The 23905-nt window shown below is 39.0% G+C and overlaps 1 protein-coding gene across 1 annotated transcript in view; it reads left to right on the top strand.

Annotated features, from left to right (window-relative positions):
- The window catches only part of CNTNAP4 (contactin associated protein family member 4), a 341638-nt gene that overhangs the window by 203479 nt on the left and 114254 nt on the right, over positions 1–23905 (top strand). Inside the window, exons 4-7 of the mRNA XM_072992357.2 lie at positions 13873–14020; positions 16760–16963; positions 17115–17299; positions 19797–19940. Coding sequence (XP_072848458.2) covers positions 13873–14020; positions 16760–16963; positions 17115–17299; positions 19797–19940 — 681 coding nt within the window. The remainder of the gene's footprint in view (positions 1–13872; positions 14021–16759; positions 16964–17114; positions 17300–19796; positions 19941–23905) is intronic.

Here is a 23905-nt window from a genome sequence, read left to right as displayed (position 1 = left end):
AAGTCCATTTTCAGAATAAAATGTGAAACTGAGCGCCGCACAATGTACTTCAATAATTTTTACCTATTCCTTTATATTCCTATCGAGAAATCAGCATCCCAGTTATTGTTCAGTGCTGTTATAGGCATTTTGTTAACTGCATATCATATAACATGTGTCTAGTTCATTGTGTTAAATGGAGGCACTGTCTCTTTTCATCCACACTGAATAAACACTTTATACCAGTAGCAGGAGGTAAGAGGCATCTCAAACATGTGTAAATAACTTATTATCTGAACATTAAAAAATCAATGCGCCGATTAAAAAGGACAAAATAAAGTGTTAAAACAAGCCAGCGTGGAGCAGGAAACACGGAAGATATGACTAAGCAACAGAATTCAACATTCTATAGTCTAGAAACAACACGTGTGGACTGTAGCTTGGTGACAAAGTGTCAAGGTCAAAAGCAATGTTCCCTTATAACGTGTGCAGCTGCATGAGTGTGGAGTGCTGTGCCCCACAGCAATTATTTCCAGCCCCTTTGGTTCTGGTTGCAGCAGAATCCGGGAAGGGCAAAGTTGCACGTGGAAGAGGTGGAACCTGACCCAGCAGGGCTGAATGTCCACACTGTGGAATTTGGTGTGATCTGGCAGGTGCTTAAAATATCCTCATCTTCAGTGCAATCTACTTTAACTCTTGGTACCAGTCTGTGAAGGCTGAACAAAGAGCTACTTAGCATCTCAGTGAATTTTCCCAAAAACACTGTGTGCCCTAGCTATGTGCCAGAAAGATACAGCCACCTCTTAAAGAGGAAGGATGAATCATTTTAAGTAGAAGACGAGCTGATGAGGTCTTCTTTTCCGTGCTGAACAGTGCTATCTGGGAACCATATGTGCTAGCGGGGACAGGCCCTTAGTCTCACTTCCCTATGTATTTCTGTCAACTGTTTCCTTTTCAACTTTCAGCAACTGAAATTTGCCAGTGCACAAAATTGCCACCCCATGTAATACAACTCTGCCCAGGTAGCAAATGTATAAGGAAGTAAAACCTTTGTTTATATTTCAATTTAGTCCCTCGAACACCAGCGGTAGCAGCAGACTGGTTCCATAGTAATATCCATAGGTACAATTTTGCTAAGTAAGCAAAATGCCATGAGACTGAATTGCTGGCACAACAACTCAGTGAGGTACCAATTTGCTTTACTTGTATCTCAGTACTCTAGGAGATTCTCTTCTCTGCCCCATGTTATGTTGCCATTTTCCTTATGTATGTTTACACACAGAGAGAAGTGTTAGCTTGCTAGGAAAGATATACCTTGCAAGGTAGTGTTTTTACATTGACTTTGGTTTACCTGTCGTGGCTGAGATGGAAAGTAAGCTGATTATTTTACAGTGACTTTTAGCACATAGTTGCTCAAACCTTATTTTCTCAGGCACAATGTACATTTTCAGGATTGAATTTTGTTTTACACCCCCCCCCTAATTATTTGAACTCTATACACACAACATTTCAAACCTTGACATTTCTCCCCCCCCAACCGTGGGGATGTCTTGCTTGTAGACCTTCTCTGTTATAGCCCAGTGGTTGACTCCTGGTCAGGCCACAGGGTTCTGTGATGTCTTGCAACTTTAATTTTTTTCAGACCTTGAGTTGTTCGGTGCAGTCATGCCATTCTGCATTGATCCACTCAGTTCTGCTCAGCCTTCTGTTGAAGTTCTCCAGCCATCACAAATCAAATATCACACTTTTGACCTTGACAAGAGGATGCACTTTGCATATTCACCTAATCTCAGACTCCGTTTCTGGCATCTTCAGAGAGGACTGGGGAAGATTTCTATGCCCTCTAGAAAGCCACTGCTATGTGGCATACATGATGGTTTCCTAGGTGGACCAATGATCCAATTAATCAGTTAATACAGTGATTGTTTCATGCTGTGTCAAAGCAGCAATGACAAGGTGAAATGATATTAAGGGAAAATCAGAAGAGAATTCACTCCAATTCCCCTGGTTTAGTCCACCAGAATTCTTGACTCTAGAGTTTTTACCTTGCAGCATAGGCAAACCGCCAAACCAATTAGTGCTGAATTCTTACCCTCAAAAGGGGGGAAAAGTGCTGCCACTGCTGATAGAGATCCTCACTCTTATGAAACTCCTGAAGGCTTTCTCCTTTCCTTTGGGAGATTCAGTAAAATTACTTTCATCAGTTTTTCTGCTCTCATTTAATGCAAAGAATTTCAGGATGCCACCTGGGCATAGCTCTGTTTGCCCTGTCTAATTCAATGTATGTAGCCAGCCTCTGTGTGGTAACTTAGTGAACCAACCTGATTTCCATAATTTGGACGTATACAGATCTAAGACTTCCTGTGAACCTTGTATCCTGGGACGATCCAGGGCCAGCTGAGACAAGTGCCTACATGAATTATAGATCAAAAAGATATGGATTGACTCCCAGTCTTTGCAATGGCTACATTTATTTTATGAATCAAAGCAGGTGTTTATTTTTAGGTAAATTTAAATAATGCAATTCAAGAGGCCTTGCTGCCTAGCCTGAAGGACATTCCAGATAGACTGCATATGTTGGGAAGAAATGTGTTTGCTTCGTTGAAAAAAGCTATGGTCTACTCATTTCTATACCAGGATAAAAATTGCATTGCTGTTTAGGAAACTTCAGCTCCATCAGGTTGAAAATAATTGCCAACATATGACTATCTATTCATGCATACCCTCTTTCAGAGCAAGAGAAGAGTTCTTCTGATCATCCACTATTTTTTTCTGCAAAGTCAGGGTATTTGTTTATCTACACTGTAAATTAAGAATGCACACTGAGGGTGGGGTGCTCCCCCCAAACTGCATCTGATATTAGCAGAGTGTTGAGATGCCACACGTATGCACATTGACATACACTACATTCAGGTGCACATGCATGCATGCACACACACATGCACACATAGGATGGGAGGTGTTAATCTCATCTCAATCCCACCACTCCTACAGAAGGTTCTGGGGGGGGGGAGGGACATAGGTAGAAGAATCCTGCCCTCTCCAGTGGCCCCAATGAGCATCACTGCTTTGGTACAATCAATAGCGGTGCAGAAACAAAAGTACTGATTTGCTTTGGCATCACAGGAGTGAGGAGAAGGGTGTTGTTCCAGGGAGCTGACCAGTGACTGCCTGTGGTGCCAAAGCTGCAGTGTTCATCAGTGGAAAGCAGAATTTGGCAGGAGGGAGCAAATATGGAGGTGGCCAAGGTTCTCTTCTACCTTGCCCTTTTCTGGACTTTGGGGTATGTGTGCATGTGACATAGGAATTCTAGAAATGTAATGCTTGATTGCTCAGGGTTTATGTACATGGAGAAGAAAGAACCATCTGTGCTGCTAGAGAGTTCTTTATGGTTCACCTTATCATCTAACTCAGAAAAGAAGAGCCTGATTTTGTCTTTAATGGAAACTTCTACAGGAAAAAACAACACATGGACATACAGTAGGTCAAATCTATACTCAGCTGCACTGCTCTCATCTACATTCACAAATCCTGTCCTTTGAGCCCAGTCATCTAAAATAATATGGAAATGCCAATGTGGAATAGAGTATTTAGAAAGAGAAAGTGTTAATTTGTGAAATGTAAAGATTTTTGTATCAGTGTACCAGAATGACCTCTAGTGGTGGTAAATCATTTTCTTTTGTTATGTTACTGATGAACATTGCAAGTAAAGTTACAGGAGAGTCTCCGTGTTACTTAAGGTAGGATGTGATGTGATTTATTAATGCCCACTCCTTGAGATGCAGTCCTTCTTCTGATTTGTCATTTCTGTTTTTACCTACAGAGTTAGTTTGAAAAAGTAGCATGGGGGATTTTGCTGAACCTCATACAACTTGTGTTCTGGGTCTGCAGGGCTCATCTGATCCCATGCTTTTTGACATTTGTTTATGCTACTAGGTAAAGTCATTGGGTATTTGGAATGGGGCAGTGATTTGCTATTCATTCACAGTGCTATGGCATCTGAGTAAGTAGGTGAGGCTGGAAACTGCTGAAGGAGGGCTAATGAACCAAAACTGCAGGAAACTGCTGAAGGAGGGCTAATGAACCAAATTTGAATCCTGACAGAATGAAGGCACTGCGGGTAGATAGTTCTTGCTTAGGGCTTGGAAACTGGTCTTTCTCCCATTTTGGATGAGGACTCATTCCTCCCAGCTTTTATCTCTCAAATCTTTTTTCTTTGTTTGAAATCCACTGATGACAGCTTTGTTGCTTGGACTAAAGGAAAAGAGGTTCAGGAATATTCATCACCCCATCATCATTCTGCACCTAAAATAATCAATGCAGTTGGTTCACTTTCTAGACATCACCATACAATTATATAATGAATAAATAAGCACAACCCTATATGGCATAGGCAGACAATTACATGTATTTACATGCTTCTGTTCTTCATTTGAAACATATGCAATATTTACAGGCTATAGCAAAGCCCTACAATGCTACTGCATGTATTCAGACCTTTCAGACAGTGATTAATTATTATTCTGGTTCAAAAAGAAGCCAGACTAAAGGTCAACATTAAGCCTGTGCTAGATTTATGTATGCTTCTGCCAACCTAGCAGTTCGAAAGCATGTAAAAATGCTAGTAGATAAAATAGGTACCACCACGGTGGGACGGTAACGGCGTTCTGTGTCTAGTCACACTGGCCATGTGACCATGGAAACTGTCTTTGGACAAACACTGGCTCTATGGCTTGGAAACGGGGATGAGCACCGCGCCTTATAGTCGGACATGACTGGACTGAATGTCAAGGGGAACCTTTACCTAGATAGTGTACGACATACAGTTTCAGCATGTCAGTGTTCTGCAGGACCAAGCATCCACCCTGGATTTTTAAATTAGGGATTTTAAATTAGAAATTTAAAACAGATATTTCTTGGACTACAATACCTAACTAAAAAAATGAAGGGGGACAAATCAGCAGGCCAGACTTTTTACCCTGGAATATTCTTCTCAAGGAGAAACCCAGGGCAGAGAACAGAACAGCGCTTGCTATTATCTAGAGCAGGAAGTCTCAACGGGGGCCTGGCATATTTGAAGACTGGAAACAATTCTTCACACCTTATAAGGTTTGTTATGCAACTTATACAATCTTGATTTAGCCTATATTTCTGTCATATTATGTTCATGGCCATGGCCAAAAAAGGGTTGAGAATGATTGATTGAGAGCTCCAACGTAACACCATTCAAATATCTTAGTGTCTCAGAACCCATTCTGAACCATGATAGTTATTTCTTACATACGTCCATTTCTAGAACTGTACTTACAGATAAGAACCTCTCACTGGCCAGCAACAACAAAACCTTGCAATAGAGATACAAATACAGAGCAAGGTTTTGAGTCAGACCCAAATGTCAGCTCAGCTCCAGTGACTACTCTAGAAACAGTATTATAGGATTTAGTAATGCCAACTACAATATGATGAGTTAATGCACCTTTGTCAGCTTCCATTTTTGCACGAGACCAGCAGGCTACATTTTATGGAAAATAATAGACAGAAAAATAACAGCAAAAAATGCAGTGATGGTGGACAGTATTCTGGGATGGCATGCTAGAATAAAGTAACTTCCAAGACAGATTCCAGTGGGACACAGCTGGTCAAGAATTTATTGAAGGTTTGATTTCATCTCCAGTGGCTTGAATAGGGACAAAGGCTTGTTATCACATTGCATCCATTAATCAGCTCATCTATGCAGAGATTTCTTTTTATCCCTTTAATTGCCTGTAATCTTTTGTATTTCTATCTTTCAGACCCTTTTAATCACAAACCTTTACCCATGGGGCTTCTCTAAAGGCAAAATGTTTACCTCTTGCACAAGCTGTATTTTCTGCTTTGATAGTACAATTTTTTTCCATCATGATACTTGTGTGAATCTGTGTATCTGTGGTAACATGATCTTGTGAATACTGAATTACAGCTTGTTAAAGGAGAGTAGCTAAGATGATTATTAGGGGTGGCCAAAGGCACTTTGCTGTACAACACATATATGTGTGTAGATTAGACTGGCCATTGAAACTGTCTTCAGTACTAGCAATGGGATAGCAACAGGCTAGCCTATTGAGTGCATAGGAGCTGTGTGAAAGATAATTATCCCCTCTAATATCTTAATGTCTCCTTGCATCCTCTGTCACCTAAGGCAACTGCTTCACTCTGTCTAATAATAGGGCCAGCACTGATAATCACCAGTATCTGTACTTGCATTTTCATTCTCCATTATCCCTATTCCATGTAGGCATGTGTATAAATAGCTGCTTATTCCAGTGACACTTAGTGGTAGGTCAACTGAAATACAAATAACTTTTTTTAAAAACCCAAAATCCATAACTCTTAAGCAACATACACTCTGTGCGCTACATACTGAGAATACTGAAGTTTGATTTGTAATAGTATATAATAATTCCTATTTTGGTTCCTCTTCTGCCTTCCAGCATTCAAAATTATTTGGAATTTCCACCATTGTTTGATCATACAAATTATTTAAAAATGCTGTTCCTTTGAGCTGTTAGAGAAGAGGTGGAATAAGCTATTAGTAGACTATATCACTTCTGCATATTTTTACTTGGAATTCCATTTCTTTCTGTTTCCACATTGGTCACTGTATTAGTCATATCACACTAAGCTTTTCAAATTCATATTTTCCCCCTCTACATTGTATTTAAAAAGTTTTTTTTCTCTCTAACTGTGCATTGAAAGACATTTTTGGAAATATTTATGCTGCTGAAAACTGCATCATAGCATCTGGAGATGTATGAAATCCAAGAGAATTCTGTATACTGTATTAATACAAGAAGTGTGGATCAGGTCACTTAAGGGAGGAATTTATTAAGATTGAATGTCTTAAGTATCCTGGGGAGGTAATGCACCAGTTACCAGAAAAATGATGGGGGAAAGTAGGTTTGATGCTGATGAGGCAGTGCTGTCATAAGGTCATAGACAAAGAAACAGTGTGTAGGAAAATGGCATTTGTCATAGTATCCAGGCTGTCCATCTAGATCCTTGATCATTGTGCTGTGTGAAATTACATGTCTGAAGTGATTGGGAACAATATGTTGCTAAAATTAACAGCTCCTTAAATACAAGCATGTCTGACTGCAGCTTATCGACCATGTCTAAGTAATGAATTCTGTTGGCTGACCATGTTGACTGTGTAGAAAAAAACTATTTACTCTTCTCTTTTGAATTCACAGTGATGAATGTTCTGTGAAAAGGGAGGGGGGTGCATAGAATTAGACGGAGAATTTTTCCTAGACTTGTCCAAATTGATGTTCCACTTTTCTTCCACAACAAAAGAGGATGCTGCTTTTCTACCTCATCCTCAGGGCTCTAATTTAGATTTTTTTAAATCCTCTTGATTTCCCCTCCCCATTTCCCCCCTTCTTCTTAGTATATATATTTTAATTGCTAACGCACAAAGGCTCAAAGCCTCTTACCTAGTTATGTTAATATAAGCACAAACAGCATAGCTTTTGGAGGTGAATTGCCCCAAAGTAATTGATGTCTTAACAGGACAATTCCCCTCCAAAAGTTAGCAGCTACACAAAAGAACTTTGGCCTATGTGTACCAAGGGCATTCAGTGTGTATTTTTCTTTCCTTCCCACAGTGCTTCATTGTTCTGGTTCAAACAACAACCAAACTGGAGGCCAAATTTGGTTTCAAATTAAGCGTTTTTACACAAGCAATGCAGAACTAGAGATGGGGATATTCGTATTCGTATACGAATACATATATTCCCAGCACAGGTGGACCTAAGGTGGGTTCTGCCCCTAGGACCAGACTGTCCACTCACGTGTCTTGCATGGCACCAGTCCCACTTGTCCTGCCAATGGCACCTGGAGCTCTGCTCTTCCTGCTTGGCTGGCCGCTCCGGGCAGGGGGTGGATGAGTCTCTCCGCATGGCTGTGTCAGGGATATTTGTATTCATATAGAAATACAAATATCCCCACCTCTAGTGCAAAGCATGGAATGCACTCCCTTCCACATTGTTTGAACTATGCCCTTTGTTGGTTTTAATGGTTTGACAGTGGATGAGTTGATATAGTTTTATTAATTTTTCAGCTAAAAGTGGTTTTATCTGGTTTTATCTTTTTTAAAAAATCTGTAAGCTGCCCTGAATATTATCTTTTAGTGGAAAGGTGGGGTATAAATGTAACAAATAAATAAACTTCACACAATGAAGATGGCTGTTGTTTCATTGTATAGACCCTTTGTGATTAGAAGCAATATTTGAGCTGATTGTGTCTTTCAAAAAATCAGTATGTTATATGCTTGGTACGGTATCTGCGCTCTTTCCTTTTTCAAAGGAAAACTGTCTCTGTTTTACATAAAGGCAGTTTGTGTAAATGAAACCCCTGATTTTTAAAAAAGAAAGTTTTTGTTTCATTCTTGATATAAGACAAAGAATCTCATTGGATTAGGACATCTCTCACTGAGGTGTATTCTTCTGTTGAGAGCATAAATAGAGGAAAACAAAGAAGTTAGTGAGTGTTCTTTACATTTTTTTTTCAGTTCAGACATTGAACTACTGGACCCACAAAGGCCTTCATCATTGACTTTCAGCTGTAGTATACACTCCTGTAATGCATTTGTCAAGTAGGAGCTTGAAGTAACTGCTTTCTTAGCTACGTGACTTGACACAAACACTTCATAAGGCTCCACAGTTTTAAAATTAGTTTTTTAAAAATAACAAATGACAAAATCATCCATCATCAGTAACATATCTCCTTCAGTTGGCCAGTGTTCTACATTTATCTTTTCATAATCTTGCAATAAATGTGCAAAATTAGATTTTATTGAGAGATATTCTGTAGAATCTATAGGTAAAGGTAAAGGTTCCCCTTGACAATTTGTCCAGTCATGTCTGACTCTAGGGAGCAGTGCTCATCTCAGTTTCCAACCCATAGAGCCAGCGTTTGTCAAAGACAGTCCTCCGTGGTCACATGGCCAGCACGACTAGACATGGAATGCCGTTATCTTCCCACTGTGGTGGTACCTATTTATCTACTTGCATTTTTGCATTTTGCATGCTTTCGAACTGCTAGGTTGGCAGGAGCTGGGACAGGCGATGGAGGCTCACTCCGTCGCGTGGATTCAGTCTTATGACTGCAGGTCTTCTGATCTTGCAGCACAGAGGCTTCTGCGGTTTAACCTGTAGCAGCACCACGTCCCCTGTAGAATCTATAACTGTTATGTAAATATTTGATAAAACTAATAATTTAGAGTAATTTTGATTTAAGGTAAATTTCTTTTTGGGTTATTACAACTGGGGATCTTAACTTATAATAAGAACTTGCGGTTCTGGTATGTTGTCAAGTATCTAAGTATGGAAAATCATCCTGAAATGAAGAAGGTAGAAGGAAGGAATGGTTGTTCCAGGATATCTATCTAGTCTTGATTCCATTATGATTTTCTAATTTCCACCTGCATTGTCTTCCTGTCTTTGTCTTGTATCAGGCAGAGAGAGGCCATCTTTTTCAGTCTTTTATATGGACTTGTGTGTATCTTAACACACAGTTTTTGCTTTCTGACCCCTTTTAAAAGCATTTTTCCTGTGACTATAGCATGCTTGTCTACTTTTTCAGATACACGTTTTCAGGTTTTATGTATTTATTTGTGTAAAATGGAAAAAGGGCAAAGGGAATTAAAAGGATCTGCTGCCCACAAGCTCTTCCAGTTGATGGGAAAGTAAAAGATCTGGGCATTTATACTCTCGCATGCCACAAAGTGGATACATTAATCAGTTCATATAAATGTATTTTCCACTCCTGGTGCTGATGGAGAACTTCATCCCTTCCACCCACTCTATTTCAACTTCTGGGGTCTGCATTAGGGAACAATCAACAAACTAATTGGTGATGTCAGGAGCAGGTATTTGCAGAGTACAGATAAGTAATGTAAAAAAAAAAAAAAAAGGAAAGGGCTAGAAATGCTTTGGCAGTTTGCATTTACAGTATTTTTGTCTTTATATCAGAACTGACAGCATGACCAGATAGCTTTATATGGAGTTCTTTTAGACAAAACACACTCTTTCATTCAGATACCTTTCCCTACCCACTATCTGGATGGCACCACCAAAGTGGAGAAGGCTAAATTACACTGATCAGCATTAGAGGTCCTCCAAATTAGAATATTTAGAGATTGTTCAATAATAGTAAGTGTTCCAAAGTATGTGTGTGAAAGATTCCTGTAATAATATATGTATTTGTATGCATTATGCATCATATAAATCAGTTTCATTACATAATAAAGATGGCTACAAGAAATTTAAGTACCATGTGCCTTAATAAAATATTGCTATTTATGAATGTATCACATACACTGATGAACATCTGATCTGGCAATTCAGACATATTGGAAATAGCATATAATTTGAATTGCTGATCCTGATGCACTTGTCATATGAAAGGATACCCTGTTCGTTAAACTCCAGTTAAAATCATTAATTTGTTCCTGGAGATTGCATTTAATGCACATAATCCAGGGATAGACAATAAGAGATGTTGGCCAAAATCTCTGTTGCTTAGTGTAGTAAAATGCACTGTAGTAGGCTTATTGGATCAGTGGAGATTTAGGGAGTCAAGTCCATACTTTTCACTGTTTCAAATGGGTCTACACTAACTGCAGCCTTCTATGCTAAAGTTGAATTTGAATCAATGAAACCTATTTTAATCAATGAAATATATGGAGAAAATGACTCACTAAATCCTTGTTGTTTCAATAGGCCCTCTCTAGTGTGACTCACTATGTTAAACATGATTCAAAATGCTGGGAAGTGGCCCAACATTGCTGCGTAATATCGAGCCCACACTGCCAGCAGGAATAAAGATGCCAAGCATTAAACAGCAAAGGCCAGCCTGAATATTGATGGCACCAATGTCAGCAGTCAAGATGGTCTACTACTGTTCACAAGGAGACAACAAGCCAGGGAAAATCCCAGAAGCTGACTCCTTTCTTCATGAGTTAATCAAAGCAATTGTCATGGCCGCAGAACTCACAGAAGTTACAAAGCAGATTGTAAAATAGCCTTATATAATATCAAAGGTAGCTGGGTATACCTAGGCTCAAAATGTTAAAAACTCTGGTGCTCTCCAGAAAACAAACACAGAGGGGATCATGGGCATATCAGAACTTAGACGTTCTGGGCCACCTTTCTCCATTTATTGCTTCTCTCTCTCTCTCTCTCTCTCTCTCTTTTAATCCCTCCTTTATAAGTTTCTCCTCCTATTTAGTAATTATCTTTTAATGGAAAGATAAGTAGAGATAAAAATGGAACCACATAGAGAGTTGATTATGGCCTTCTTATTCAGTTTTATAATGTGTGCAGGAGATAAAGTCATCCTGAAGCCACCTAATTGCATCAGAGTTCAGAAGGATTTAAAATATATATATTTTAATTCGGAGATTGCTACAAGTTTATTTATTTGAATTTGTACTACTTCTAATTTTAGCTTATTTTGCTTTTAAATCAAATTATGTATCTGTTACACATATATGCATATTTTGGGTAAGCTGTCCGGAGAGTTGATTTTACAGGGCAGCATAGAAATATGATAAATAAAAGAGAATTAATATTGCAATTGTCCCCTGATCCGATTCCTGATATGTACATGGACTTCCATAGAAAGTAGATGTTGCAAACTAATTCAGGTGGAAGGGGTCAGGTTTAGGCAGGCCTAGTTATTATTAGAATGGGAGATCACCAAGGACTACCAAGAACCTCCAGATAGAGCTAGGAAGCAATCCTGTCTAAAACTTTGGAGAACCTCCAGTAGTCAGAGGTTATAATGCAGGGCTAGAAAGACCAATAATCTAACAGTAGAAGGAATGTCCCCATGTCTTTATGATCAGCTTTGCATGTCTCGGCCTTTTTTCTTTTCTTTTCTTTTCTTTCTTTCTTTCTTTTTTTGGTCCTTCATGTGTTGGCCTTACAGTCGTAACAGTCTCATAGATATTAAGAAGAAAGCAAGAAAGGTACGCTGATCTCTAATACTTGAGATATATCTGATATTTTGAAAGGCTGCATGGAGACTGAAATGGGCAGTTTCAAAAAGCACACAGATTAGCAGAATAAGAACTCACTGTCCCAGGATCATCAGCAAAACTATATCTCAGACAATAACACAAAGGTGATAAACTATGAAGTATATACCTTCATGCTCATATCCTAATTTTCCCTTTTCATTCTCCTGTATGACTGGAGTAGAGAAATAAATCATCCACATTCATTTGAAGAACACACTATAGTTTCGTGCTGAATGTGGACAAATCATTCTGTGACAAATTGTTATTATTTTCAAGTAACTTGTTACACTTTGTAATTATTTTTAAAGGAAGTAACTCATTACTTCTTGTCAAAAAGCAACACATTTGTAATATATTGCTAACAGTCCTGTTTCCCAGCAGGCAGAACTTTATGAAGTAGTCTGTAGTGTAGACTACTGTGGCTACTTTAATTCCAGTCCAAAAAGAACACACTCAGGACAGAGCCATAGCAGAAGTCAAGCCAAGCCAAGTTTTTTTGTTTGTTTGTTTGCAAGGCAGTTCTAAACAAAGAGTTGCTAGTTCAATGTCAAAAGATAGTGCACAGTCAAAAAAGGAACCAGGCCAAAGTATTATAAGAGTCAAAGTCAGACACAGTTCAAGGTCATATAAAGCAGGGTTGTCATGACAGGAGTTATGGTACAAGGAATGCCCCAACAACAGGCACAGTCTGTAGCCTTGTTATAGTGTTGTATTCAGCAATGTATTTACGGTTTAAGTGCTGCTACAGTTTCCCAGGACCCCATCCAAGACATTCCATCTCTTGGTGAGGAGACTTCCATTCCTATGGAGCCTGGTTGCTCCCAAGGAAGACATTTCGTACAAGGAATCTTCCTTGGAACTCTGCACTCCATCTGAGAGTCAAAAGCCAAGGCTCGTCTTCACTCAGGTTTCACTCAAAAACTGAAAGTGGCTCAGACCTCCTCATCCATATATGGAGAGAAGCTTCTGCCATTTTGAAGTGCAGATTCAGGGACAACCAATTCCATTCCATTTCCAGAGTCATGGGGCTTGAACTCCTCTTTACTGGAAGAGTCTCTTTGCAGGAGTATGACACCACATCATACCTTTTAGTTATATTGATATGCAGATATGAGATATGTATGGCTAAGGTAAAGGTAAAGGTTCCCCTTGACAATTTTTTTTTTGTCCAGTCGTGTTCGACTCTAGAGGGTGGTGCTCATCCCCGTTTTCAAGCCATAGAGCCAGTGTTTGTCCGAAGGCAATCTTCCGTGGTCACATGGCCAGTGCGACTTAGACACAGAACGCTGAACAGGCCCCCAAACTTCAAAAATGACCTACCATAAAGGAACATTTCAATCATGTAAACCCTGTTCTTAATTATGATACTAGCTGTAAGACTGTTTTCTAACAATACTGCTCTCACCCTAATTTATTACTTCCAAACCTCAAATTTGTGTCTCATTTTTGAAACAAAGGTCAATTCTGATCTAAATTAGTTTAAAGAAACTGGACTCAAGACCAGTTCTGCTCTGGTTTGTTAACTATCTTTCACTGGAAGAAACTCAAAGTTTCTTGGATTCATCTGTACCATGTCCTTAATAGCGTGTCTGTATGTTTTCACTCTTTTCCAAAACATACAGTTGAGCAGGAGATCAAGATTCACCATGGCTCATTTCTGAGCACATAATTTTTTTTAAAAAAATGATTTGAACAGATCTAATGACCTGAAAAATGCTGAAGAATGGACATACACAGCCCTGGATGCTTACATAAGGGAAGAAAGTTAGTCACACTACAAAACTAAATAAAAGTTATGTAGCAAAAGCTGACTTTTAAATGGTCTTTTCCAGGCTTTTTCAGGAAACACCAATGCAGACAGTGTGGTGTATTACAAACTTCAGCACTCCATCAAAGCAAGATTTCTGCGGTTTGTCCCTTTGAACTGGAATAATAATGGCCGCATTGGCATGCGGATTGAGGCCTATGGCTGTGCTTACAGTAAGTTATGTGGCTATTCTTCATCATTGTTTTGAATGACATAACTTGGAGTCTACAAATGTACAAGCACGCATGTGTATTTGAATTATTTACAACACCTGTATATTGTGTTTGCATATAAGAGCTGTCTACAGCTTTACAATAGCCCTGTATGTTCTGGCATTTCAAAAGCTCTTCTGTGAATTACTTTGTAAAGATTGTGCTGTTAGCAACTTAAAGGTGTCTGGGACAAACACAGTGAAATAAGGAGTGTATAGAAAAATTAATCCCTGCTTAGCAGGGTTGGTAATACATTACTGCCTCTTCTTCTTTCCAGAATAATACATATTACTCCTGTTTTGCAACAAATGTCTAAATGATTCTTTAAGAAGATTAAAAAAAAAAACCATACATTTGTTCATAGCATAGCACTTGGCTGAGTATAAACATGCAATTAGTAAATTAAAGGCACAGATACGGCTTCTTTTAAGAAAGTACATGCACATTTTGCTGTGTATGTGTGCATTCCAAGCTGAAGGTCAGAAAAGGACAAATTCAATATGGCTAATATTTAGAGAAGTATGTGCTAATGTGGAAGATGACATTTTATTGCCAATCATTGGTAACGGGATTGTAGGAATAGTATAGGGATTAGGAGTCCCTACCAATGCTAATGAGTTTGCTAATTGATTTTTATTTATTTGCTGCACTGTGTCAAGGGTAGGTGACAAAATATTTAAAAAAGATTGAGCATGTAATTTGTTCCTCACTTGATGCCCTACTTTTAATGGTCTTAATTTCCTGGTGGAAATGTACTGAGAGTTCTAGTGCCTTTCTTTTAACAGTTGTTCCCAAAATAAAAACTCTTGTAGCTTGATTTTTTGTGTGTTTACTTGTATGGAATGCCAATTGAGTTGGATAGGAGCCACTTCCAGGTAAGACAAATGAAAACTTTATAAATTGCTTATCGCTGGGGTGGTGTTGCAAGATATGAATGGCTGGTTTATCCTGTAGATAATACAAAGTGAGCACATTTTCGAGCACCTTAGCCATAAACAGCCGGCACTAATGGATTAATTGAAGTTGGGCTTACACAGGACACCTTCTCCAAGGATTGTGCCCAGCAGGTCTATTAAGTAATGTTAAAAAGTACCTTTCCATTTACTTGGGGGAAAAACACACCTTCTGGGTTGAAAAATGTCTTCATATATTATTGGCTGTCTGCTACATCTTCATTTCTTTCAAGAACCATTACCTCCTTTGTCTTCTTTACTTATGCAAAGTGAATACTCTGTGTGCTTGACTTGAGTATTATCTGCTCCTTTATGTGCTTCCAAGCCAGGTTTTGACAGATTGTGACAGATATTATTTCAGATGATATCATTGGTCTAAAGTCTTCTCTTTTTCATGAAGTGAGTATATAGAACTTTGAAAGGGACTAGATAATATGTCAGGAGATGAAAACAGTACCTTCTTAATGCTGAAACGTCCATTTATCTTCTGGCAGCTAGGACATTTTTTAATATGGTAAAATGTGCACATACACACTTGCAGAACAAGATGTTCTCCTGTTCAGAAACATAAAGAATACTGCTTTTTTAAATTAATATTGACTATATACACACTCAACCCTGAGTGCTCACTGGAAGGATAGATCCTGAAGCTGAGACTCCAATACTTTGGCCATCTCATGGGACGAGAAGACTCCCTGGAAAAGACCCTGATGTTGGGAAAGTGTGAAGGCAAGAGGAGAAGGGGACGGCAGGGGATGAGATGGTTGGACAGTGTCACCGAAGCTACCAACATGAATTTGACCAAATTCCAGGAGGCAGTGGAAGACAGGAGGGCCTGGTGTGCTCTGGTCCATGGGGCCACAAGAGTCGGACATGACTTAATAACTAAACAACAAAATATATACTAAATAGCTATCCCATTTGTACTGAGTTACCCCTCTGCTTGAAAACTTGGATCTTTTCCCTCCCCACAAAGACCAGCAAGAAAGTTGAGAAAAGTAATTTCCATGCAGATTACAGTTATGGGAAATGGGAAAATCCATCCATCCATCCATCCATCCATCCATCCATCCATCCATCCATCCATCCATCCATCCATCCATCCATCCATCCATCCATCCATCCATCCATCCATCCATCCATCCAAAAAGAAAGAAAGAAAGAAAGAAAGAAAGAAAGAGCTATCTTTTACCAGGTTCTACCATTAGGCCAGTGTAGGAGAGGGGAAAACATGGAGGGATTTACATCATTTCCTCTCAGCCTCCTGAACATGCTTAGTGGGGAGCTATGGGTTTGGGGGAGGGAGCCTGCATGGATATGGATATGGATATGGGAGAGGAAGTATGCAACCCGTGAACACTTACTTCACTGATTTGCACCAGGGAATGAGCTCTGCTGCTATCTTTACATTGCTATTCATTTTGCACATTGAGTTTCTTTGTTGTCTTCCTCTCCCAGCTCCAATCATCCAGTCTTTTGGGGGAATTTTTGATCTTCAGTAATTCATTGGAGAGCTCCTGCCTCCACAAAAGTGGTGATGTTAATGTCTACGGCTCTTAATAAGCCCTAGCAGTAAACCAAAGAGGAAATTTTCTCCTAGGTCCTCCTGTTAAAAGACAACACTTGCCCCCACAAGAAATCAGACAGCCATTTTTTTTTTCATATTCTTCTCCTGGTAACACATAAGAAAAGGCAAAGTGAAACCTTTCTCACATTGTGAGATAGCCCTTATCTCTGTTCCTTTCAGAGTCCGAGGTGGCCGATTTCGATGGGAAGAGTTTCCTGCTCTACAGATTTAACCCCAAGGCCGTGACAGCACTAAAAGACATAATTTCTCTGAAGTTTAAAACTAGCCAAAGAGATGGGATTCTGCTCCACAGAGAAGGACAGAATGGAGATCACATCACATTGGCATTAGCTAATGGAAAGCTTTCCTTACTCGTCAACATAGGTACCAAATGCATCTTCGTAATTACATATATACTGTACTTAACAATCTATCTTGAAAATATAAGAATGGGGAAAAGCCAAAACTAACCATATGTTGCTGTCAATGCCATTTATTGCAAGAGACCTAACAGTGTGTTTTTCTCCTCTTGAAGGTGATGCTAAAATGTATTCTGCTGATGCCCAGATAAATATCACTTTGGGCAGCCTTTTGGATGATCAGCATTGGCATTCAGTCCTCATTGAACATTTCAATAATCAAGTGAACTTTACAGTTGATAAACACACTCACCATTTTCATGCAAAGGGAGAATTCAATTATTTGGACCTTGATTATGAGGTGTGAAAATTCTCTTTCATTTATTAGATTTGTTATCTTTGCTATGTGAATGCAATTATGCCATTGAAGGAGATCATGGGTTGTTTAAGAGGACTTTCTAGCATCCAGACTCTTCTTAAAGGTTGTCCTCTCATGGATAAATAAGCATGCTTCTCTCCCAGGATATGTCTACTATTACATGTACATGTCACCGCATTTGGATGTGGCGACATGCACATACAGCAGTAGCAAGAAATACAGCTTTGCACTTGTTGAGGTGGCAAAGATAATTTGCACCCCAAAGATCAGTGCTCCAGATACATTTACATCAGAGGCAAAAGTTTTTCATTTACCTGTTGTAATTGGGGCAGGGCAACTGAGGCTTTGACAGAGGGCAGAAAACAGTGCTGCTAGAAGGGTGCAAACCTGTTCGTTGGCATTTGCTCCTGGAGGGGTGCAAACCCTCCTACACTGAGTGCATATACTGGCTCCACCCAATCCTCTTAAGGCAGAGGAAAGTACAGAGCAGATGGGCTTAGCAAAGAAAAATTATTGCAGACTTATGAGTTCCTTCCCATTCTCTTGTCCTCTCCGCACATATGCCAGTCTCCACATTACTCAGACTTGATCAACAGAGTGCTGAAGCCCCAGGTGGCAATTCGCCTAGTTACATCTCTGTTAGTCAAAACACATGCACATCCATTCCCCACTTACTGGTATACCAGCAATGATGCTCAGGGAGTAGAAGGGTTGGATAACAAGCCTGAGGACAAAACAGCCAGGAGATGCAATCCTATCTTGTCTCCAAAGCAAACACTTTCAGCATGCTGTGCAGATTTCCAACTCTAAATATACTGTACCAGAGTGCATTTAGTCAGGCTTTATCTATCCATTGCCATTGGCAGCAAGAGGGAAGCTCTTAGCCTTGTCCATTCTGTTATGCATTTTTTTATGCAAGCAACAATGAGTCTGGAGGTACCTTCTCACATATAGGTTCCATACTATGACTTAGAACCTGGCATAATCTAGATTCTTGCTTCTGGGCAGACTATATACAGAAGCAGAAACATCTCCTTTTAAGACTCATCACTGAAAGTATGAGAAACTGATGACAGAGGTGGCAAGGCCAGGGTCTCCCCTCTAAGCATGTGAGAGTGGTGGATAAGAAAACTTTTGAACAAGGCTGATGTCTGTAAATTACAGCTGAAGTGGCCTATGGCCAGGAATATACTCCAGAAATTGTGGCCACAAGCCACAACATCTGAAGGCAGTAGTCCAAATGGAAGCCTTATCCCCTGTCAGTGACTAGAAAGGGTGACAATGGCCACATTTTCCCTTCAAAACAGAGTCAGGTTCATAACATTCTTCAGTTATGAAAGCTTCTATATGGGAATAAATTGTACTATATGGGAATAATTTCCATTATCACTGGAAAATAAAAGGAAAGGAGCAAAACTGCACGAATGGGGTTTGTCACCAATAAGTACTTCAAAAGACAGAAGAGCTTCTTTATGCATCCAAAATACTGCCTTCTATACTGCCTGGAGGGAGAAAATCTGATTTTGTAAGAATTTGCCTGCACAATATAATGCATAATGGTGTGACATTGTGTTCCTTTGTGAAAATAAATAAGTCACATATATTTCTGAAGTGTACATGTATGTTTCATCATGATTTTACTGTATTTTTCTGTGTATAAGATGCCCCCATGTATAAGACACCCCCCACTTTTCTAATCCAAAATTAAAAAATCTTAGTGGGCTTAGCAAGTGTAGGGGGAAAGGGATCAAAGCGCTGCAGGATCACTTTGATCCCTGCTTTCCCCTCCACTTCTTTTTGTTCCCTCCTCAGCTTACTTCCGTGTATAAGATGACCCTCAATTTTAGTCTAAAGATTTTAGACAAAAGTATAGTCTTATACATGGAAAAATACGGTAACTATTTGTTAGATTTCAGGTAAGCAGTTGCATGTCATATAAAAGATGCCTCCCAATTTAATGAGGAAAACTTTTGTAAAAGAGATATGAAAACTAGGAAATAGTGTGAAAATGGATTCAGAGACTTTGGATAGTAAATTACACATATTTTTCTATCACTGTTGACATATTCATCCTTACATAACAGTAAGCACATTTTAGCATAATGGGTTTGATTTCTGACTAAATGTTTGCAGGATTACACTTTATTATTAAAAAAAATGTCCCTTCTAAAGTAAGGCCATTTTTTTCTTGGTGGAAATGAGAACCTGCCACAATAAAAAAAAATTAAGGCTAATATGCTTAAAAGATTTTCTTTAGCTTCTTATTTGCTGTGCTCTTTCTGTGGCCTGATTCTAACCTATATTTTAATTTAAATTGTTTGACAATGGAAAATACTTTTTAAAAAAATACCTTGATTCTAAATTGACCGATATGGAGTTGCCACTGTTCTTCCATTGCTAAGATTTTTGTTACCAACATTGCCAGCAGATTGTCAGAAAATTATTTAATGCTGTTATTGATTTTTCTTCTCTTTCTAAGCTCAGCTTTGGAGGGATTCCAGTGCCTGGAAAATCAGGGATATTACAATGGAAAAACTTTCATGGATGTTTTGAAAATCTTTATTACAATGGTGTGAATATTATTGATTTGGCCAAGAGACAGAAACCTCAAATCAACATTATGGTAAGACATATTTGTCTGTTTGTCTGTATGTGTTCATCCAGAGGTAGAGAGGTAGATATAGCCAGATGTAAATGCAGATGTAGACCTCAATATAGGTGTAGGGAACTCTCTTTACTAACATTTTTTTAAAAAAATTCTAATCATAACCTAAAAGTATGATCCACAATTTCAGATAGACAATTGTACTTATTGTCTTCAGTCCTTTAAAAAAGGGTAATGTAATGAAATTCATAGAAGGAAAGTTTCCTGCTCCTTATTCACAGACTCCTGTGTGCGCATGTACACACACACACACACACACACACACACACACACACACACAAACACACACACACACACACACACACACACACACACACACACACGGGTCCTTTTGAGGTTGTATGAACAAGGAGGCTGCTGATGGAAGGAGGATAGGAAACCTTTCTATGAACCTATGTTAACATTGTAAGATTTGTGTCCATTATTGTTCTTTCCTTCTCACTGGTTTCATACCATCCTACACAGTTCAGGAGACCTTGTCCCTGAGTATCCACAGAGGCTCTTCAGAGAATTTCAGTGCTTTAGGGGCGTAAACCTTCACTTATCTCCTCCTTGCAGGCAAGGACAAGAAGATGTGCAGTTCTCCTCACCTTGTGAAGACAGCCTTACATTTTGTTGCAGTCGTAAATCATTTGTCACATGTGAAGACAGTTTTGGTGGAAAATAAAGTGTGAGCCAAAAGTAATAAAACAACAAAGAAAATAAAATTGGAATGTCTATTACTTTATATCATGGCCTCAGGTGGGCCTCTTTTAACGTTCTTGACAATCAGCTGGTTGTCCTGTGCTTGCTGTTTGTGATTACAGAGATCTTATCGAAGTCTTTTGACTCCCTCTTGGCAGCAGTCAAGGAGTCTCACAAGGCTACTAGATTTCTCATTGAATCATCTCATGATGCTGAGATAGCTTTAAGGAGGTTGCAGGAGGGATAAGAAAATATGAAAATATCCTTTCTCTCAATTTCCTTAATCATCTCCTTAAATGATCATCGCATAGCATGGCCTCCACATTGTCAATGCTTTAAACAAACAAACAAACAAACAAAAACCACAAGGTCATAGGGCATTGTTTTGGTCCCAATACATTACATTGGCTGGAATGAAACATGCACCAGTGACATAAGACAAGAGATTTATTGAGATTTTCTGTTTTCGAATTGTTTCATTTAGATTTGTATGCTGCCTTGAGCTCTTGTGATATGGGGCAGGCTTAGAATAAGAGAATGGTAAACCACTTCTGAGTGCTCTCTTCCTAGAAAACCCTGAACAGAGTCTCCAAAAGTCAGAATTGACTTAACGACACACAATTATTATTATAAATATTTTAAACAAACAAACAAACTTTGGATATTATTTACAGCTTTTCATATGGCAGTGACGTAAGACACCCACCTGTAGGTCTAGCTCTGAAAATTCTGCATCCAGACAGGGAAATAAAACATCTCCATGTGGTGTATGAGGGTTAAGACAACTTACTTTAGCAGCAAGGCGAAAAAGAGATGGAACTGGCTTCAATTTAAGGCTTCCAGTTTAATGGATTTGCAGTACAGTATTAGCTGTAGGTCACATAGCAAAAGGGACATGGTGGCGCTGTGGGTTAAACCGCAGAAGCCTGTGCTGCAGGGTCAGAAGACCAAGCAGTCGTAAGATCGAATCCACACAACGGAGTGAGTGCCCGTCACTTATCCCGGCTCCCACCAACCTAGCGGTTCGAAAGCATGCAAATACAAGTAGATTAATAGGGACCACCTCGGTGGGAAGGTAACAGCGTTCCGTGTCTAAGTCGCACTGGCCATGTGACCACGGAAGATTGTCTTCGGACAAAACACTGGCTCTGTGGCTTGGAAACGGGGATGAGCACCGCCCCGTAGAGTCGAATACGACTGGACAAAAATTGTCAAGGGGAACTTTTACCTTTACCTTTACCACATAGCAAAAGCTGGCTTTTGTGTAAAGAAACTGCAGCAAGAGGGGAGCAATTGATGAGAGCTCACAAGTCCTTCCATCCTCAGAGCATAGAGCACACTGAAACATACACAATTTTCTCTTGTAAGACCTTTCTCTTATAAACTTTGTGTTACCTTCTTAATACATCAGTAGATCAGTTTTCTGCAAAAAGACTGTACAGTTCCTGTTTAAAATTGATGGAAGAAAATTCAGAAAAGTTTTCCACCAAAAGCACTAAAAAGCAGGGCTGTTAAATCTCCCTAGGTGAACTTTTCACCAGTCTCTATTTCCTCACAGATCGTAAAATATTTATCAACCTTGCATGATATGGAGCTTCACGCAACTACTTATGGAGGGACACATTTTTAAAAGCCCATGCTCTTTCCCTCCAAATGCACAGAACTTACAGTTTAAACAAGAGGCAGAAGCTACTTATCTAAATCCCTGAATAAAGACATGATTCATATGAGCCATTCATTTTTTCAAAGCTTTTTGTTCACCATGAGACATTTGTAACATCTAGACTGGAGAGCAGAAGTGGGCAACGTGTATTTCTCCAAAGGCTGGATTGAAACCCTCACTCCTTCCAGTTGTTTATTCTAGTTGAAATGATGCTCCTTGCAATTTAAGAACATCTGGAGAGCCACAAGTTGCCAACCCCTGCTCTGTGAAGAAGACTAAAAGTTTGTGTTTGAAAGATTTATTATTCTGCTTCATTCATGTTTTATTGCTGTGCTTGTAATAATATAAATATGCATAGTAGCAAAAAAAAAAATGCAGAATTATTTCCTAAGCATGTATAAGGCAGTTTATAGAATGCATTACTTTCCTTATTAAATCTCAGGAAAATATATTTAGAATGCAAAAGTGCCAGGATGTGTTCCACCATAGAATTTACTGCTAAATAGATAGTTCCTAGGCATCCGTCCAAAATATGTCAAGGGAGGACTACACAGATGGTGTATCATTTTGTCTTTCAAAATTTGTATTAGACTTCTCATTGGCTTTCCACCACGGAATGACTTCAAGTATATTATTAATTAATCTGTGGTTGCATTTATAGAAAAGTGTTTTAAATTTTTTTTCTGGTCATATTTTATAACATTCTGTCTTTTTTATGACTTACTTGTAAAAGGTATATAGATAGTGTATTCCCAGTGTAGTGTGTTAGAATGATGGATTAGGACTCTGGGGAACATAGTTTTTATCCCTACTTGGTAATGGAAGCTCACTGGGGGATGGAACTGGTAAAACCACTCCTTCAATAACTCACATACTTTGAAAGTCTTGTTAGGGTTTCTGTAAGTTCTGACTTGACAGCACAGAACACATGCACAACACACACATATAGATAGTAAAATCTGGTAGAGATTGATAGGTATAATTGTAGAAGATGATACAAATGCTATTTGTCTGATTAGTTTTAAAATAATATCATTTGTAATACTGCAAAGGGGGTGGAGGAACAAAAATTACTACCAGCAGTAATTACTACTATTATTAGTATCATTACTACATTCACTGTTTCAGGGTTCCATTTCTTTATTATTTTTGTTAAATTTACATCATGTATCTCCACTAAAAGTAGTGTTCAAGGTGGTGAACAAAACACACCTAAAATATAAATGTTAATTTAACATGGACAAAAATAGGCTGGCCTCTTCTGAGGAATTTTCAGTACAGTATAAAGCAAACGAGAGCGAGAGAGTGTTGGAAATAGCTGATAGGAAGAAAATATGATGAAATTAGAAAGGGAATTGAAAATAAAACAGCTAGCATTATAATTCCATTGTACAAAACACTGGTTAAGGCCACACCTGGAGTATTGCATACAGTTCTGGTTGCCGCACCTGAAAAAAGACATAGTGGAACAGGAGACGGTGCAGACGAGAGTGACTGAAATGATGACTGGACTGGGACACCTCCTTTATGAGGACAGGCTACAGCATTTGGGGCTCTTTAGCCTAGAGAAAAGGTG

This window comes from Pogona vitticeps, chromosome 2 (assembly GCF_051106095.1).
Source record: "Pogona vitticeps strain Pit_001003342236 chromosome 2, PviZW2.1, whole genome shotgun sequence".
Taxonomy (NCBI): domain Eukaryota; kingdom Metazoa; phylum Chordata; class Lepidosauria; order Squamata; family Agamidae; genus Pogona; species Pogona vitticeps.
This window is presented reverse-complemented; position numbering and strand designations above follow the sequence as displayed.